The 19168-nt window shown below is 35.5% G+C and overlaps 2 protein-coding genes across 5 annotated transcripts in view; both read right to left on the minus strand.

Annotated features, from left to right (window-relative positions):
- Positions 1-8967, minus strand: part of dbnlb (drebrin-like b) — an 11360-nt gene extending 2393 nt beyond the window's left edge. Inside the window, exons 1-13 of one of the 3 annotated variants that reach the window (XM_024275887.2) lie at positions 8696-8967; positions 7215-7270; positions 6020-6132; positions 5863-5937; positions 4067-4216; positions 3847-3924; positions 3471-3622; positions 3323-3377; positions 2881-2952; positions 2583-2706; positions 2191-2313; positions 1891-1941; positions 1164-1222 (exon numbers count right to left, since the gene is read on the minus strand). In XM_024275887.2, coding sequence (XP_024131655.1) covers positions 1164-1222; positions 1891-1941; positions 2191-2313; positions 2583-2706; positions 2881-2952; positions 3323-3377; positions 3471-3622; positions 3847-3924; positions 4067-4216; positions 5863-5937; positions 6020-6132; positions 7215-7270; positions 8696-8778 — 1191 coding nt within the window. In that variant the 5' untranslated portion in view covers positions 8779-8967. The remainder of the gene's footprint in view (positions 1-1163; positions 1223-1890; positions 1942-2190; positions 2314-2582; positions 2707-2880; positions 2953-3322; positions 3378-3470; positions 3623-3846; positions 3925-4066; positions 4217-5862; positions 5938-6019; positions 6133-7214; positions 7271-8695) is intronic. The other 2 variants (XM_024275889.2, XM_024275891.2) reach the window with 2 other exon arrangements.
- Positions 8968-13054: 4087 nt separating this feature from the next.
- ube2d4 (ubiquitin-conjugating enzyme E2D 4 (putative)) lies at positions 13055-16138 on the minus strand. 2 transcript variants are annotated; one of them, XM_024275655.2, is made up of 7 exons: positions 15839-16138; positions 14557-14620; positions 14404-14435; positions 14228-14305; positions 14023-14128; positions 13610-13703; positions 13055-13211 (listed from the first exon to the last, which is right to left on the minus strand). In XM_024275655.2, the coding sequence occupies exons 1-7, from the start codon at positions 15860-15862 to the stop codon at positions 13166-13168; spliced, it is 444 nt and encodes a 147-aa protein (XP_024131423.1). In that variant the 5' UTR covers positions 15863-16138; the 3' UTR covers positions 13055-13165. The 2 variants fall into 2 exon arrangements, with proteins under 2 accessions (XP_024131423.1, XP_024131422.1); XM_024275654.2 differs by lacking the exon at positions 15839-16138 and adding an exon at positions 15257-15380.
- Positions 16139-19168: the final 3030 nt, after the last annotated feature.

Here is a 19168-nt window from a genome sequence, read left to right on the forward strand (position 1 = left end):
AAGAAATTATGTTGCACATAAAAAAAGAAAACATTGCAAATAAAAAAGCACAACGGAAGTGGATTATTGAGGGTAAAAATATTAAAAACTATACATAGTGACATTGAACACAGCCCAATGTATACTGGTCCGTCCATCTGCGGTGTGTTGACAAAAAAAAAAAAGAACACATTCAGGAGTTCCATTTCCATCCATCAACGCGTCAAAGAAAAAGGAAGCAGGTCCTGGTCCAAACTAAAAACTTCCACTGTACTTAAAAAAAAAAACAATAACATTTAATTTCATATTTACGGTGACGTGCCCACGCGATTACGCACGAAAGACCGCAGAGGTCCATCATCGCTATGGACAACTAAAGTTCAATAAAGTACAAAAACATATCATCTATGACACAAAACCTGCATTTTATAAGGACTTAGTGAGGAAAGGGCCTGATAGCTAAAGTTTTGAATGTTGAAGACACGAAGATACTCCTCCAGGAGCCAGGGGGAGGAGGGACGGACAGGAAATGCAATGGAGTAAACTAACTGACGGTTGTGAGACAGACGGACTCTCCACGTGATGCAATGAACCAGTGCAAATTTGGGGTTCATTTCTCATTAGATTTCCAATTCTTGCTCCAGTTCATTTTTTCTTTTTTTACTTTTTCTCATAGTGGTATATGGGCAAAAACCATCCTCAGTAATCCACTTCTGTTGTGGCTTTTTTATTTGCAGTAACCTTTTTTTTTTTTTTTTTGCAACATCATTTCTTTTTATTTGCATCATTTCTTTTTGTTTGCAGTTTCTTGGCAGGTGTTCCCTGATGTAATTTAGAACTCATATTAAACTGTTAACACTGCAAATAAAGAAGCCAAAACAAACTGACTTTATGTGAAGCTACCAGTAAAAATATAGCAAAAGCGTAACAACTTTAGACTGTTGGGAGTTTTATGTGGCCTGGACAAAACAGTGATTCATCATTGAGCTGCAGGTGTTTAACTTTTGGAAAGATTTAGTGACATTTTACACTCTGAAAATAAAGTAATATTTTAAAAGCAGCACAACAAAGAGGGAAATGTTCAAAAAGCAAAACTGCAGAAAGAGCTTATTTTAAAAAAACACTTTAATCAACTGCACAGACTCTTCTGGACTGATAGAAAACAGAGTGGAAAACACTCCCACCTGAGCGGGCTCTTCATGAGGCGACTCTTGAACGTATGAGTTGGTGACAGGTTCCTCCTCTAAGGTTAAAAAAAAAGAGGGAGAAAAACAATTGAGAATTTCCTCCCAACAAACTGATCACGGTATAGTCTTCTACCAGCAGGTGGCAGCAAAGATAAAAAGCAGAAAGCTCTTCCAATAAATCCAACTGCCAGAGTATTAAGAAAAAGATTTTAAAAATATATACATAAATAAAATATATAGAAATAAAGTCATTACATTCAAAGAAAAAAGTCACAACTTTACAAGGAAGGTCATGGTTATTAGAAAATAAAGTGGTCTTTTTTATGAAAATAAATGTGAATATTTACAAAAAAATAAAGCAGATTCAGGAAGATTCTTGAGCAGCAGCCAATTTCTCTGAATTGTCTCCCAACATTAATTAAACAATGTTTAATTGTCTTTGTTGGAACATAAAATGCGTGACTTTTCCTTGTAAAATGACAACTTTTTGAAGAATAAATTCACAACTTAATTTTCATGCATTTTTGTATTTTTTCACAACTGTATAACTTTATTCCCATATAATATCATTTATTTTTTCAAAATTACAACTTTATTCTTATGTATTTGTTTTTGTTATTTTATTTTTGGCCTATCACTTCATCTTAGAGAGCAGATGAAAAAGTCATTAGATAAAAAAGAAAAAAAAAAAAGCTGATGAATGAGAAGTGAAATGAGCCCCCACCTTTCCACGGCTCCTGGGGGGCTGCCTCCTGCTCATCATCCACAACAGGCTCTTATCACCCAAAACACAGGCACAGACATGCATGAACACGATGCATGAACATTCACCTCTGAATAATGAGTACGGAACACAAACTATTTCCAGAAAACAAAACAAAAAGAGGATTTTTAAGGACTATGAGTAGAATGACAAACAGAAGTGATGATGACGACGAATGAAACACTGAGCTTTAGTGCCCAGAATGCTGTGCAGCGGTTTAGTGTGTGTGTGTGTGTTGTTGTGTGTGGTTTTAGCTCACACCTGTGGCACGGACAGGAGAGGCGGAGCGTGCTGGCGCTGCAGAAGGAGAAGCTTGGCGCTGAGGCGAGCTGCTTCGCTCAGATTTAAACGCTTGCTCAGACAGAAAGGGGCTTTGAAGTCGCCCTGACCACAGACGTACATTGACCCAGAAGACATGCAGACACATGAAGAAGGAAAACAACGAGCCGGCAGACTAAGCAGAAGGAGGAAACCGTATTATGAAGACAGAGTCAAGCATGAGACAAACCAGACGTGTTGATGTGTAGTTCCAACTCAAAGAAAGGAAAAAAGAAAGAAGAACGTGACCTGCTACCTGCCTGAGGCTAGAGGCTCTGCAGGTAGATTGGATGAACACATATTAAGAGAAAAGGCAGGTTTGTAGGGAGGAATACCTGGCTGGGGGCTGGCAGGGGCTGCAGGGGGCACATCTGAGTCACTGGGAGTTATTCCCCGCTCTCTTTGCTTGAACATCTCTCTGGGGTTCATGGCGCGCTGAGAGATGAGGGACGCAGCTTCCTAGAAAGGAAAACAAAAGAATGCAAACGTTTGTATTATGCAGACAGGATTAAAAAGACAAAAGCATCTGATCAGATCTGATGTGAAATATTCAGAGAGGAAAGATGGAGTGAGAAGTTTGAAGAGAGAAAAAAGGCTTCAGATCGAGTCTTTTCTGGAGGGAGGGGGACTCACGTTGGCCTTCTCCACGGATTCACCCCTCCTGACTGCTTTCCTCTGGGTCTCCTCCTTCTCCTGCTGCTTCTCCTGATGAGGTTGATACTGATGATTTCACTGATGGCATTTGCTACCTTCTTTAACTATACCTTTTGCATGAAACCTGAACTACTAAAATGTTCTTTTTTTAATAATCATTTTCATTGTTTCTGTTAAGCTATGTTCATACCAGTCAACGTACAGAAGCGATCAGAGCTTTAGAGCATCAGAGGCAGAGCTCCTACAGTAGATGGTGAAGCTCACCGTACTGGGAGAATCTCTTCATGAACACAGACATGGTGCTTTTGAAGAGCTTTTAACAATAAATAAACCTGAGGTGCAAATCATGCTCAGTGTGAACGTAGCATTAGCTTACATGTCACAAGTGCAAATTTGAGCTTTGCCTCACAGAGAGACTCACCCAATGTTGTTTGTCCTGCTCTTTACGTTCAGCTTCCAGCTGCTCTTGGTACTTCCTAAAAAAACAGAAAAAAGAAGAATTCGGAGCTCTATAATTAATTACCAAGCATATACTTTTTTTTTAAATTTATTTAAAGGGTTCGGCGTACTTCTGCTGTTCGATCTGAGAGGCCTTCTCCTTGTCTCGTTTCTCCCTCAGAGCAGCTTCTTTGGCCTCTCTGTCTTTTCTCTCCTTTTCCAGCTGCTGGCGCTCCTGCTCTGCCTTGCGTCGCTCCTCCTGCCGGCGTTTTTCCTCCTCTTTCTGTCAGTTGACACAGTCATCATGAGTTAGTTTCAAAATCAGCATGGGGAAGCTGGAGACGTTAAACTTTTCACGCATCATGAAATAAATGGAAAAACAAAACAGCTCAGTGGTGAAAGACTGAATCAATAGTACCTAAGAAGAAGCTTTAGAAATCTGTAACAGATGCTTCATGAATATTTAGTGTTCTAAGGCATTTTTTAGCCTCGTGTGTGAAAGCTTACCTCAGCCTGTGCCCAGAAGTTGTCTTTATTCGTTTTCCTGATTTCTGACATGGCATTGGTCTTCTGGTACACAGAGCCCTGAAGAAAAAGATAGTTAACAGGTAGTTAAAAAAATCAAATTTCCAAGGAAGCTAATTTGAAAGACCACTGATGTCAAACATAAATTAAACTTTTCTCCACTTTGTTGATCTCTGTTACAAACAGGCAGAGGAGAGCTCACCACGGGCCCCTGAGGGCCGCTGTCCTGAAAGCGGCTGGAAGTTTCCTTGTGGAAGCTGTAGTTGGCTCCTGAGGCTTTAGCAACCTTTTGCATGATGGCTTCAGGCTCTACATCCTCGTCTGCTCTTGCATTAACTGTGACATGAGCTCCCTGAAAATACAAAAAAAAACAACTTCAATTTCTAAAACACAATGAAGCTCTTATTTTTTTAAGTGTACAGAGCAAACTGAAAAAGATGATATGAAAAAGTGCATACAGTTTCAGCTCTGGCTGAGGAGAACTTTAGACAATGAAAGAGGAGCTCGTGAGGTGTCAAGAAAACCACAATCTATTTTAGTGGCTAAGCTAACAACAGATAATAACGAGAACACAAACAAGAACTAGAGTTCGCAGAAAGCTGATTGTATTTTGGATCATTTGGTGACAATATAATATAACCATGTGTAAAAGTAATGAAGGATTTAAAAAAAAAAAAACTCAAAGGGTATTTTGGAAAAGAAAAGTATAATTTTTGCAGCTAAATTGTTCATCTAGCTTTGCTGTGATTTGTGAGCTGCAAAACTATTGAAAAAAGATTTCAGCAGTTAATGTAAACTTTTAACAGAGAAAATATTTATGAATCATTTATTTAGTGTTCAAGTGTAGTCCTGATGCAACTTGTGATGAAATGCATTCTAGGTGATCAAATCTTTTCTAGATATAGAAAGGAAAGATCTTACAGATTAGAACAAAAATATTCATTAAAACAATAAAGAAAAACTAAAATAGGCAAACAAGAATCAGTATTTAAAGGAAAATTAAGTAAACCAGAAATTAAACTGCATATTCAGAATAGACTCGACCAGTTAACATAACAAGACTATAAAAACAGAAATTTCTGTACAATTACTGTCATGAAGTCTAATGAGGCAATGTTTTTTGTGATATTGAGCTTTTTAAATAAAAGTGAATTCACACCTAAAATGTATTATATTCTTGAAAAAGGGGTTGGTGTGATTAATTCTATCAAATGAAGAACAGACAAATTGTGCCATCTGTACTTATGGACAACGTCTTTTAAAACATAAATACAAATCTCTGTCCCATGTTTAACTCTAAAACCAAACTGATTATCACCAGGGCAAATCAAATCCTTTAAAATGTCTAGAAGAACAACTTCTAAAACTTTCCAAAGCACACTGGCTAATGCTATTAGTCTATAGTTTTTCATAAAATCAAGCTTGCAAGTCTTTAAAACAGACACTAGCAGCACAGACAACATGGAATCAGGTAGTACTCCCTGACTTAGGAGCTTGTAAATAGCTACAGACACCTAGTACCTCCTTCCAAAAATCAATAGCATAATTTCACTGTACATAACTGCTCTTATTGCTACAATCAACACTACTAGGAAGAAGTACAAGCATAATAGTGCAGGATTTCCTCCTCAGTAAAAGAGAACGATTAATTTTTTCATTTTGAAATAGCAGGTGTTTCTCGTCAAGGCAGTTTACATTTAATTGACGTTGTAAAGGGTATATGATCAGAAATTGTTTGTCCATATAAAATGCTCATCGTGCTCAGTGAATTAAGTCCATTAGCAGTACTAAAGCAGTGATCCAACTATGATAGCGCGCCAGGCTTCACTTATGTAAGGGAAATTATCACTAGGTAAAAGCATTACATTACTACAAAACCAGAACTCACATATATGATTGGCAAATATAGAAGCACTGTCTGAGATATCAGCATTCACATCTCCAATAATACATATATACTTTCTGATTAACAGTCAAATGGGAAACATTTGTTGTTACCTTCAGAAAATTGGCCATAGAAAGGACATGATTTGCGCACATTCCCTTCCTGGCATCATTTACTCCTTCTCCAGTCTGTAACGAGAGAACACAGACGTTTGACAGACTCTGGAAAAGCCCACAAACCAAACAGCTCCACGTAAAATCGTCCACTCACCCAGTTGATGAGGACGTATTTGGGCAGACCAGAATTCGGGTCCTGAACTCTGCAGAAGGCGTACATCACTTTTCCACTGTTGAGCTCTTCAACCAACTCCTCCAGTCCTCCATCTAGACAATTCAACAAAGTAGAGGGAAAAATGGTTTCTGTGGTTTGTTGTGACTCTCTGGGAATGTCTCCCTTTGCAAATGATCAGCTTGGAAAGCAGAGGTCAGCAGTTCCTTTGTGACGATTATTCCACCGCTTGACAATAACATACAACTCCAATGCCTTCAGGCTTTTATTGTGAAACGTTTTGAGTTTAAGGTCTTGTTGTACATGGGGAAAAAAAACAGTAGGGATTAAATAAGAAAGAAATCAACCTGTAAGTTTTAAGTTTTGATTCCTTAAAGTACCCACTTTTACAGCTATAGCAGCTGTATGCAGTCGCTGTATTCCTTCAATATTCTTCTGAATGTTCTTTCAAGTCTCCTGCAGAGGGTCCCATAAATAGTGGATGCTCTGTCTTCACTTTGCTTACCCAAAGCAGCTCAACTGGGTTCATGTCTGGAGACTGTACTGGCCAATTTATGTTTTTTTTTCCCACTCAGGTAACTCAGCAAAAACTTGGATCCAAGATTTGAGTCATTATCTTGTTATAGGATGAACTCCTGATCTATTGGGAACATGTCGGGGGATTTTTTTTATTAAACGCAGAATGCCGTGGTGGCCGTCTTTGTCCAGGTGTTCCCCACCCTGTTGACTTTGGGTCTGTCAGACCTTTTTTCTATCAGGGTTTCCCTCAGTTTCTGAGCGCATGTTGATGGTGAAACAAAGTACTCACTTGCATCTTAATTTTTTTGTACCTTTTGTATGTGTAGGACATACAATTTCCATTTTTTGTTGCTCAACAAAAAGACAATTTTAAATCAAGTTAAGGCGGAACACTTGAAAGACAGAATTGCTCATTTTTTTTGTTTTTTTTGTTTGTTTGTTTGTTTTTGGTACGCCGAAAGGCTTTTATTGTGTAATTCTTCACACAACTTCCATATTAGGTAATCTTACCTCTTTTTAACCTTTTGCAGATTACAAATTAATCTTTACAACATGTCTACTGAAATTACAAAAATAACTTTGATAATACTTGACTGATAGACACATTTTGCAACAATGTGAAAATATTCATAAAAAAACAAAAACAGAAATGACTTGCCTCCTTTCTCTGCCAAACGGATGTCATTGCTGTTTCCCTCATAGGTGAACAAGGCCCTGCAGGAAACACATTTGTCACATCTGAACTTGAAATGTTTTGTAAACCAGTTTTAAGCAAGTGTGACGGTAATGCCTTATGAAGACGGGCTACTTTTTTCAGCAACAAGAAGTATAAACAGTTGTAATCTCTACTTTAATCAGTAATCTTTAAAGGGCTTCTAGCTTCTGAAAAAGTTGGACTTTTACCAACATATTTTTGCTTTTAAATAAGAGCAATCAACAGTTTTTAGAGGTAAACTGTTGTAAGTCTTAACAATAGCAAATAAAATGGTTGCTGAATAGTGGGTCCAGCCAGATCTACCATGGGTTTGCAGTATCAAATATCAACACCACCTGGCAGGTGATACAACACGAAAAGGAACCATTTAACTTTAAACCATGTTTGTCACCATTTGTTAATGCTGTAAGTTCTAGTTTGAGATGACTGATAAGATAAGGGTTCTTTTCTTTTTTTAATATCTGAGTCAAACTAGACTTCAAATATAACTAGGTAAAAGCATGTTTTGAGTCATATTAGATTCACAAATTTGTAGTCATAATGACGGTATCAATAACCCTAATGATAGCCTTTATGGTCAGTAATTTTGGACACACTTGTCTTTACATTTGAATGAATTTTGGTTGTTAAACGGAAGTGTGTCCATGACATTTGCATCAATGGTTCCCATCCAAACAAGGATCTGACAGTCCTCACAATTTGATTTTCCCAAGATTATTATGGCTTAAGTTTATTCACATTGGCGAATAAACTATCCCTTATCTACTCTCTAAAACACAAACACGTGTTTATTTCTAAAAGCAGGTTATGAAACGCTTAAATTAAAGAAGTGGGTAGATTTTTGACATATTTCCGGTGTCAGCTCGTCCCCCTGAGGGATCAGTCTTTTGCTTCATTTAATTGAGGTCACCATTAAACACCGCAGCTGTCTGCAACAGGTCTGTACTCGCAGGAAAAATACTCCGTCTAATGCCTGATAATTAGAGGAGGAAGTATGTGGATGTTGGTACAGTCTAACTTCTGATATATCTTACCAGGAAGTGGGGGGTTTAGCTAACGACTTCCCTTGGGTAATTTCATACCATCCAAAAACAACTAATAATTTATCCAAATATTTTTTTATTATTATTTGAAGCTAATTATCAATCAAAAACACTATTATTATCGACGGGTCAAGTTTTAATTTAATATATCGATAGAAAGGGGAAAGGGGGGTACACTATCACCTGAAATAATTATGCTAATTTAAAACATTTCACCTCAAAATTATCAAAAAATACACAAAGTACGAGACAGTTTTAAATGACTATATTCGTGACTGATTGCGTCTCTTCAATATCAGGTTAACTTATTTGCCCAGTGAATCAGAGCTAGCACTGCAGCTAGCATACAGCTTCTGTCGCTTTAAAAATGTAGCTTCTTACCAGTTCGTGTTGGATTTTTCGTCCACCACTTCTTTGTATGCAGCTGTCAATGCTGGTCCGTTTTTGCTGAGATTTACTGACATGGTTCGTCTCAGTTCAACTAGCCAGCTAGCTATCCGGGGAGCGCCCTTCCTACAGGAGGAGCGGCGATGACGATGATACTGACTTTCAGCTCTGACTGTGACGCCACTCAGCAGCTACGTTTCTTCAGGGATTCCGCGGTTAAACACCATCATCTCCTGACAGCACGGCTCAAGTCTGTCTTTGAGATTTCAGTTAAGAAAAACTTTGATATTTTTTGTCCTACGCATTATTAAAATATACAAATATATCACTTAAGCTAAATGAAACAAAAATGATCTGAAGTGAAACTACAGGCAAAGTTTGCACCGCTCAACCTGCACACGCCGTGATGCTTATCGAGTAGACCCCAACGTGAACCGCTCAGGTAAATGTTTTGATACATTTGAATAAAAAAACACGTCTTCTTTTTTACTTAGACTTCTTTTGTTATACATTTTCCCCTCCAGAATAAGGTTTTACAACACGAAAGAAGGAAAACATTAAAAAAATTTGGATAACTCAGAAGGATATTTGCAAATCTTGGTGAAATTCATACTTTTTTTTACTATCTCAAAGTAAAAGTTAAAAATCTCAATTTGTTCATTTATTAATTTTAAATATATTTTAATTCATTATTAAAACAATTTAAAATAAATTCATATGACACTCACTTATTAGTGAATTAAACTAGGATGCATACAGGGTAACTTATGAAGCAAATGTTTGTTTCAAATTTAAATTCCAACTGAGAATATATGTTCTGTAACTAGTTGGCAAACAGATTTATTGGCTTACACATGCATATATGCATTTGTTGCAGTTATACACTACAGGCATGTACATACGCCCGTGTGTGTGTGCATCTATCTTTCGGTTTTCCTAAATTTGTTACAGATTTGCAATTTTTGTTTATCAGATGCCAGTGAAAAACTACTACAGGGATCCAATCTAAATTGAAATAAAACAATTAAAGTCTGTCTATCTTACTTTACTCATTAAAAAAAAGACTTTTCAATAGTGAAGTTGGTTAAGAAAAAGCCAAATGTCATCAGTTCAAAAATACTTACCTTTTTCTCCCAGCCTGAAATTGAATATGTAATTTTTAGAAATGTTTACTAAATTATATTATCTCAAATTAAATGCCTTTTTTAATCCAGTTGTCAAGACTTGTTTATTTATACATTCAAATCATTTTTAAGAGGAGTACATAAAAATAAATACAAATGTAAAAAGCAAAACCAAAAGTAAAATTGATCACATAATAATACAGTTCTCTCAAAATATTCCAAACTGCCCTAATTCTTTAACTGATGAAATAAATTATTTAACCTATATTTTTTTATTTGCATTAGTTGCAGAGTTGATGCTTTGACACCAATTTTTGCTTAAAATCAAGACCTTTTTTTTGCTCTTTTTGTGTAGATTTTCTTTAATCTTATCTCATGTTCAGGCTTTAATAATGGCTTGCTGAGCCCAAAGCGGTTTCAAAATAAATTATGTGATGATTTGTTCACAATTGAAAGACAAAATGGCTGCATGAATGTTTATTAAATAACAGTATTAAAAATGGTCTCTTCAGATTTGGTTCTATACACATACATCCAAATCATATTATCAATGAGAAACAGGTGAAATTAATGGTCACACTAAGTGTGAGTTAAAATATTTAAATGTCAGATAAATCAAATATTAAGTTTATTTTGTAATATTTTATTTTTTTTAATGCTGACTTTTTGTTTCCTGCACATTTCACCCAAAGACAATTATTTTTTAAATACAAAAAAATAAAAATAAACAGGAATTATGTCTCCTTGGCATGACATCATTCTAATGAAACCAAAAAAGTTTGGCTTGAAATTAAAAGAAAATACGTAAAAATGAAGAAAAATATGAGTTCTAAGTGCACACTCTTAACAGCTTGTTTAATTGTGTGTAAATACAGTACTTTTATACATGTAAACCAATACTTTATATAGTAGTTTAAACTAGGGTTTTATATTAGTAATTTGGCTTCTTTCTTTACCTTGACACACAACATGTATTCAACTTCCATTTCTTCTAGCATAAAGCAACAGATACTTTTTCATCTTTTTATTTTAAAAACATCTATTTCTTCACTCTCACTTAATACCAAGTTTTGTTCATTTTTTTTACTTATTATGTAAAAAAAACACTCCAGACAAACAAAAACCAAGATGACTTTTATTCTTGTTATAACAATGTCTGTTACTACTCAATACTGTTTGAAGACTTGTATGTTGATGGCAGTCAAAACAGTTCAATTCCAAACTTTTCAAATGTCTTGAGTAATAGTTCTGCATTCAGACTAATTCACGTACTGGTGCCGCTCCAATCGGGTTTTCATTTCTATTACAGCCCTATAGGCAGAGTTACAGTCTATGACACATCGTCTAAAAATACAAAATGAGGGTTAAGGCTAGAAATTTTGTTTGAGGTGTTAGGCAAATGAATCGTAGTGAAATCCCTGATGCCTGAAAAAATGGCTGTGAAAAGGTTCTCCAGAGTGCAAAGCATGCCGACCTGCCCATGTGAACCCGACCAAGCACACTGGACAGGGGAAGTCCATGAATCATGACTTGCATTATGAACTGCATTCAAGTGTCCAGATGAACAACCGTTAATGCACACAGAGACTGGATTAACTGCAATACATCAAAGATCTTTAAGCGTTTTTTCATTCAGACAAAAACAGAAATCCAACAAACTATTTGAGGAAAAAAATTGAGTTGACAGTTGCTTCAGCAGCTATTACTGACAAAAAGAATCCACATACAGAACCTAAATCATGTTATTTCTTCAATAAAAATTCTAAAATTCCATCATGCTCAACTATTTACTGAATTGAATCTTCTATAGCCTCAAAAACAAAAAGTGATCCAATAATTCCCTTTATGTTGGCAGCATCAGAATTCTTACAAAGGTTTTCCAGCAGTTATTACATAATTCACATGTTTATTACACATATTTATGTTTTCTTCTATGAACCAAATGAGGGGAAAAAAGTTTAAACTTAAACATTTAAATGATGTAACAAAAGGTCTAAAAACGTAGATTTGACCATGTTCTTTCCAAATGGAAGTGAAAACGTGCAGACCCCCTTTAATATATTGAAGATAAAGAATATATTGAAAAATCAAATACATCCTTTGACAGTTTACTGCATTTTCACAACTATAATTGCCTAAAAATAAGTTGATTCTGCAAGATGCCATTTTTTTAAAGCTCCTATTTTCAAAATAAGGAATTGTGATATCTGAGGCCATTTCATCTAAACAAAAGACTCCTGGAAAGCTAAGATCGTGGTGTTGTTCCAAAGAAAAATGAAGATGGAGACCTGGATAAACATAAGAAAGAGTTCATTCTTACGAAGCATGAATGCAACTCAACGCTTGTCTTTCATGGCCTTTGCAGAAAAGAACTCCCTAAATAGAGCCAGGTTTTTATTGAAAGAGGCTTGATAACATGGGCCCTGGTCTTCTCTTCCCTTGGGTCAGTGCACGTTCAAGGCTGATGATATGATTAGATACCTGAGTAACTGTACTGAGGAGGCAAACAGCTATGCCAAAAGGTAACTATTTCCATACATTAGTAGTGAAATGACTGCTGTATACGGTGTGCGATGAACATACCACTGATGACTGCTCGCCATACGTGAGGAGGAAATGACGTGTGTTAGGAAGGACCGTGGGTCTTCACCCACCACAGCAAATCCCAGGCTTTTTGGCAGCCCTCCAGTGTTTTCACGGTGTGGATGTTCGAAAGCCGTTCCTGATTACTCATTTCACATTGTTTCAGGGTAGAGACAGTTAAGTGCCAACAGATAAGCTGCTGGTAATGGCACTGCACCATTTTGCACTCAAAAAAGGGGGAAACATTCTGTCTCAATTGCACATACACCAAAAAAAAAAAAAAAAAACGGAACACAGAAAGGCCTCTAAATACATGGAAACACAGTCAGAACAAGACATCCAGTGCGACGCCGATGGTACTCTCTGAAGCAATGGAGAGCAGATCTCCTCAAATCAAAACCTTTGCATCCCAGGAGCACAATGACCTGACACCGATACAGAAAATGAAGCGCGTGAATTGCAGCAATGATGATGACAACGGCATGAGTAGATGGTCTTAAGTCTTGAGTGTGGCTTCTAGGGGACGGAGGAAATTCCGGTATTCCGCGCGGGAGTGCTTTAAAGAGTCCGTCGGGTCCTTCTTGGCAGATCCACAGAAGTTATGAAGAACAGCACATGGTAGCAGATCAGCACACAAAAAGCCAAGTGGCACTGTACCTCACTGAGGGTTATTGTAACTATTTTATTTGTTTGTTTTCCCCTTTGTTGCTCATTTGGTTCTTTTGTTCTCAACCGTGTTTTGATATTGCTGGTGTTCTCACATTGCATACTTCTGTGTCCATTCTCTTGCTAACTTGTTGTACCTGTAAGAAAAAAGTGCTTGTTTTTTCAAAAGCATAAAATTAAATAATATATTATTTTCTGGGCTTTGAGATGAGAACTATTAGTGTCTTGTAGTTTTTTTTAAGCACATCACATCCGTCAAACTTTTTTTTTCATGACTTCAGAGAAAACAGATTTAAAGGTGTAAAAGCTGCAAATGTGGTTAACACCAAGAGGCAGCGCTCACACTTTTAGACAGACTTGAAAACCAAACTAACTGATTTGATTTCAAAGCAAAATAATTCTAAAACCTAAAAGCGTCTACAATTATTTGTTTTCTTGATCTCTTTGGCAGCTGCATATAATTTATAACTTATAATTTCTCTATTGTTTTAGAGAATAATCTGGAATGACTGAGAAACCTCTGTTTTGGACTCACTTTTCTCTGTCAGCTTTGTACGTATGGGCAATCTCTGGTACCAGTGGGTCATCGGGATTTGGATCACAAAGAAGAGAGCAGATGGACAATAAAACTGGAAAAAAATACAAGAATAAGAAGACATTAGACAGTCAGGTGACAAAAACTGAGTGTTTCCTAAAAAAGAAATAATTTATTATGCCCCAAAGCAAAAACATTAACAGAAATCTGTATTAATAACCAGAGGTCCCTTTTTCAAATTAAATACATTAAAAAATGTTTTAATACAAACTTTAGGTGTTAAACTCAAAAATTGGTGTAATGTCTTAAATATCACATTCACAAATTTTAAAAATAGCTTTGCTAAACTCCACTTGTCATTTTGAAATACTCAGAACACAAACAAATAACTTTTTTTTGTTTTTAACTCTTACCTTTTGATACTGTGAGTGCAGGCGACCACTGTGACCTCAGTATATCCAGACAAATACTTCCATTACTGTTGATATTAGGGTGGTAAATTTTTGTTGTAAATGCAACCTACACAAAAAAAGGAAAATAAGAGAAAAGCTACAGATCTGATAAAATCAAATCAAGTAAATATCGTGCATCATTTTTTGAAAACAGAAGCAGTCTTACTTTTGGTGGTTTGAAAGGATAATCTGTTGGGAAGTGAATGGTGAGGAAAAACACTCCACTCTGATATGGGCTGTCGCTCTGTTAAAACAAGAAAAAAAAAAAAGAAGTTGTAACCACTTTGTACCTTCTTTTTGTATTAAATTTGAATAATTTGAGTTAATGTCAGTACTACTTACTGGACCCATTATTGTTGCCTGCCAATGAAACACTAGAGCGGAAAAAAAAACATATATTACTTGAGTTTATTTTTTTTAATGCTACACTTGCAATTTTAAGTGTACTTCAGTATTATACATACTGTAAAGATATACAAAGTTTCAAGGACTTACAATCATCTCCAACGGGTCCAGCAGAGCATTGGGCAGGGGGGTCCCTCTGCAGGTCTGAGAGTTCCTGAAAGAAATAGATTAAAATAGTAAATGAAAAAAAAGAAGTAATTTCTGTAAAGCAATTTCAAAATAGCTACTGAATTTACACAATGACCAAGTGAATAAGTACACATTTAGTAGTTATTACACCTTAGTTAATTATATAGATTTATCAGATAAAAATTGTTTATTTCAGATCATTTGAGTTAGTTGGTTTCCTAAATAGGTTTTTTTGAGAATTCATGTGAAAACAAAAGGCTGAAACACCATGATAAAAATCATGTAAATAAGTCAACTCAAGCAAAACAATTTTGGAGTTTATTTCAAATACGAATATTTTATGTATTCCCCATCATATCCTCTGGCTGATATGAAAATAAAAACTCAATTTGTTTTTATGTCAAGTTCGGATTAGCCCATAGATCTTAACTACAGTTTGCCAAACTTAATTATATAGTCTATAAAAAGAACTAGTGAACAAAAATTTGAGTTGCAATGTCAGCTGAAGAAAAATAAACAAAAGCGTTCAGGCATTGATGTTCGACTAACATCACATATACAACCACAGACAGAAAAACAAAAGAAGCTTAAATGGATGTTAAGCCCGTTATTTAACATCTCTAGAAAAGACGCCAATCTATTCCGTTATATAAATACACACCATAGCCTGCTCTAGTGCCCCATTTGCCATTCCTTATATGGCAACGATGACTCGAGGGTTCAATTTTGGCAACAATCAGGCAGCTGTCACTCAGCGACTACATACATTATCAGTCACAATGTAAACCAACATATCCGTAGATAATGCTTATATAAAATCGTGAGTTTTAAAAGAAATCCGACGCAACGGACAGGCTAAGAGCCTCACACACTCAAGTTGTTAGCAAAAAAATATTAGCCAAACACTACCTCACTTCTCAAAGTAAATATACATCGATGGCATTGAAAGTTTGCTTGGAAAAGATATACCAGAAATCGGGGGGAATTGAGCTTCTAAATAACAAAACAGATCATTTGTTATTGGAAAACACCGTTGCCGTAGCAATGCACCAACAAGGCCACTAGTGGTTAGCTCGCCTTTGTCTTCAGAATTACTTTGAAGAAACATAAAAATTAAGCTAACGCGTCTACTTCGACCTTCAGAAATTGGTTTGCGAATAGAATATCTTTACACGGTGTTCGACATTGGTCCAACGAGTCTACTCCACACTTAGTCTGGTACATAAAGAAAACATACACTCACCTTCTGAATTCTTTTCAACGCCATTGCTTCAATGGCTATACCAGTTAGCCTATCAGCTAACAGTTAGCACCACAAACATACAATTTGAACTGTGTGGCCGCGTACTTTGAAATCTCTCTGAACAATAAATGATATGCAACGAAAATAAAGATTGGGTCGATATATAGACAACACAATTAGTATTAAATTATTTGTCCCTCCTTTAAAACACAACAAAAACAAGATATTTTGCTATCCCCTTCTCCGATTTCTACTCTTCTTGGATCTTGTCAATCTGTAAGTATCGCGAGACGTTTCCCATAACGACAAATTGTGAGTATCGCGAGACTTTTTAATGACTTTTTTATTTTATTTTATTTTATTTTAATCATAATTTAAATAATAATAATAATAAACACATCGAAACAAAAACAAATTTGATTTTTTTTATTAAATTGTTCAAACTTGTGATTTATGTAATTTAGTGAAAACAAGCGGCCCACAAGACTTAATGTTTTCTTGACTCAAATTTACTCTGATACATGAATTTGCTGGGGAGAAACCTTGCCAAAATTGTCAACACATTTTACAACAACCTGTATTGTTTTATTTATTTATTTTCGGGTTTAAATTTTTGCATCCAAATTTGAGAATTTTTAGAGAGTTGCAGGATCTCTCAAAATGGACTGCCCCAATACTAATTTATGAAAGCAAATTCAGTTAAACATAACTTCTTTTTTGTTTCTTTTTTATTTTTATTTTTTACCTGAACTAATGAACACACGAAAAAACATGGAAAAATAAGTACACAGATTAATTTCGATGTTGTAAAATGAGTGGCACTTGATTTGTTTTGAACAGTATTATGATTGATATCTATTAGACTACTGGCCACGTTTGAAATAACCTGGTTTTTCCTTACAAAAAGAGCTTAACATTAATTTTAATACAGAGTTGTTGTTTTTTTTTTAAAGTAAAGAGTTGGTGTATTCTAACAGGAAAATAAAAGCATGGAAGATTTTTTTTCACCCATGATCCAAAGTAATATACAATTCTCAATTGACAAATCAATTCAAATATGGTTGAAAAAAGCTTCCATAATTATAAGTCCTAAATCTGACATTGACCAATAATAAAGCTTAGAGTATATAAGAAGACTAAAACTCATTTAATAGATTTTGATAATTTTTTTTAACTGACGTAGACTATTTTCATTGCCTTACCAAAATAATGTGTCATGTTGTTGACTACATTGTGGTCATTCTTTAACTTTCTTCTTTGCTCCATTAGCTCTTGAGGTTGCAGGGTCATCCCCAGCACTGAACAGGCCTTTTTTATTCAGCTTGTCACCGGTTCTGGGATAATGAGTTTGCTTGAATTCTACTTTTTTTCGTATGATGTGACGTATGAAGTGACCCTTAAGTTGCTAAATGACTGCCATGATAAATGCTGTCAGAATTCATCAATCTGAGAGGTTGAACGGTTCCTTTATTATCTTCCTTTCCATTCTTCTGTGAGAGAAGAGCAATTCACTTAAACTCACGATTCTTTGCAAATGAAAAGCATTTAAAGGGACGCAGCATCCACTCAATCAAAAGTGCTGAACAACCTGTAAGCACTGCATTTGAAATATGTCAACATGTAGAAAGAAAAGGAGTCATCTTTTTAGAGATTCTCATTTGAAGAAGCAATCAAGCAGCCAAATATCTTCTTGATCAAGGATATGCTAGCTGTGGCTCTTTCACCACTCAATTGTAGCTCTTTATCTTTGAAGAAAAATAAAAATAAATTAATCTTAAATAATTTATACATAAGGTGCACCGGAGTCTAAGACAGATTGTAGTATGGAACAAAAATCAAAGATTTTAAGTAGGGTTAAAAAATATGTGGAATAGAATGTCTTTTATTTTGAAAGTCAGTCATCTGAGCATCTCAAAAGTAATAAACTATTTCGTATTTCAAAAATTAGCTATTTTAATCTTTAAGTTTCCTTTTTTTATGCTTAAAAAACCTATAATGTATTTATATTTATCCTAACAGTAACCTGCAGTCCTTTCCATGGATTCGGGAGGTAAAAGCAGAGACTCTGCTCCAAAACATGATCTTATTTATTTTTAATTATTATATTTTTCTTTCATTTATGTTTTTAATTTAACTCTGAAATGGTGCTCAACAAGGAAAATGACTAAAAAGTAATTTTGAATGAACAGTCAAAATAAATTGCACCCGTCACACTTATCAAGATCTGGAAAAGCTTGCAGCAAATATCAAAAGTAGTCATCAGCTTTCCTCCCTACACAGATTGGTGATTATTCCATGTACCCCTAAATTCACCCCTCTGAAGCACATTTTTAAACCAAATAGTTCTTAATCAGTGCAAGGCAGCTCATCTTTTAAGAAAAGTGCTTTACTGTGACTAAAAGCCTTGACAGCATTTAAACGAGACTCTTAAAGGACAATAAAACTGAAGGACATTTTTTTTATTGCTCAAATAAAAATCAGCATTGCAACAAGAATAATAAAAATGAAAAGCAAATATTGGATATTATTTGGTTCGGCTACTGAAACATTGAAAAGAATAAAATATCAATGTTGATTCATTACAAAACAGAATAAGACTTTGCTAAAAAAAATACTCTGCTGAAAATAAAACTGTTCTGTGAACTAATTATTGCTAAATATATTATACTTTTTTTAAGCCGGAGTCAAATTTTTCATGGAGCCCCTGGAGAGACATTAAGTGCCCCTGGAGCACACATACCTGCATTTGAGAATGACTGATCTGGTTGCAGTGCTGCTAGCTTTTTTGTTCTCACACCATGCCACAAAGCAGGTGACCAGTTTTCATTACTCATGCCTTCCGCCTTCCACTGACACACCCCAAAAAAATGCTAAATCCTCTGAAAAGATTTAAAAACCTGTCAAGGTTCTGAGGACCATCAGTCTGTTTGGCATGTTGTTTATCCCAAAGTTGTACATTCATTCACTCATCATTTAACACCTTCATCACTTTCAGTTGTGCAGGTAAACATTACAAGTTATTAAGAGAGAAGCGAAGTGAAAAACAAGGAACACTCTGGAGAGATCAGATTACAACTCAACAGGAAAAAAAGCAACAATACGCACGTTTACATTCACCTGTTAACAAAGTAAAATGAAATGAGATCTTTTGACAGTGACAGGGCAAAAGGGTCAAACCAGGTAATCCTTGTTGAAATGATCCTTTTACACTTTGACAATTCAACTACAAAACTGACATGGAGTTTTGTTGTTTAACGCTTTTGTACTTATTAAAAGTGTCAAAGAAGTAAAACAAGATCATTTTTGTCGTTATTCCATATTTTGACCCCT

The sequence above is a fragment of the Oryzias melastigma genome, linkage group LG9 (assembly GCF_002922805.2).
Source record: "Oryzias melastigma strain HK-1 linkage group LG9, ASM292280v2, whole genome shotgun sequence".
NCBI classification, from domain to species: Eukaryota; Metazoa; Chordata; class Actinopteri; order Beloniformes; family Adrianichthyidae; genus Oryzias; species Oryzias melastigma.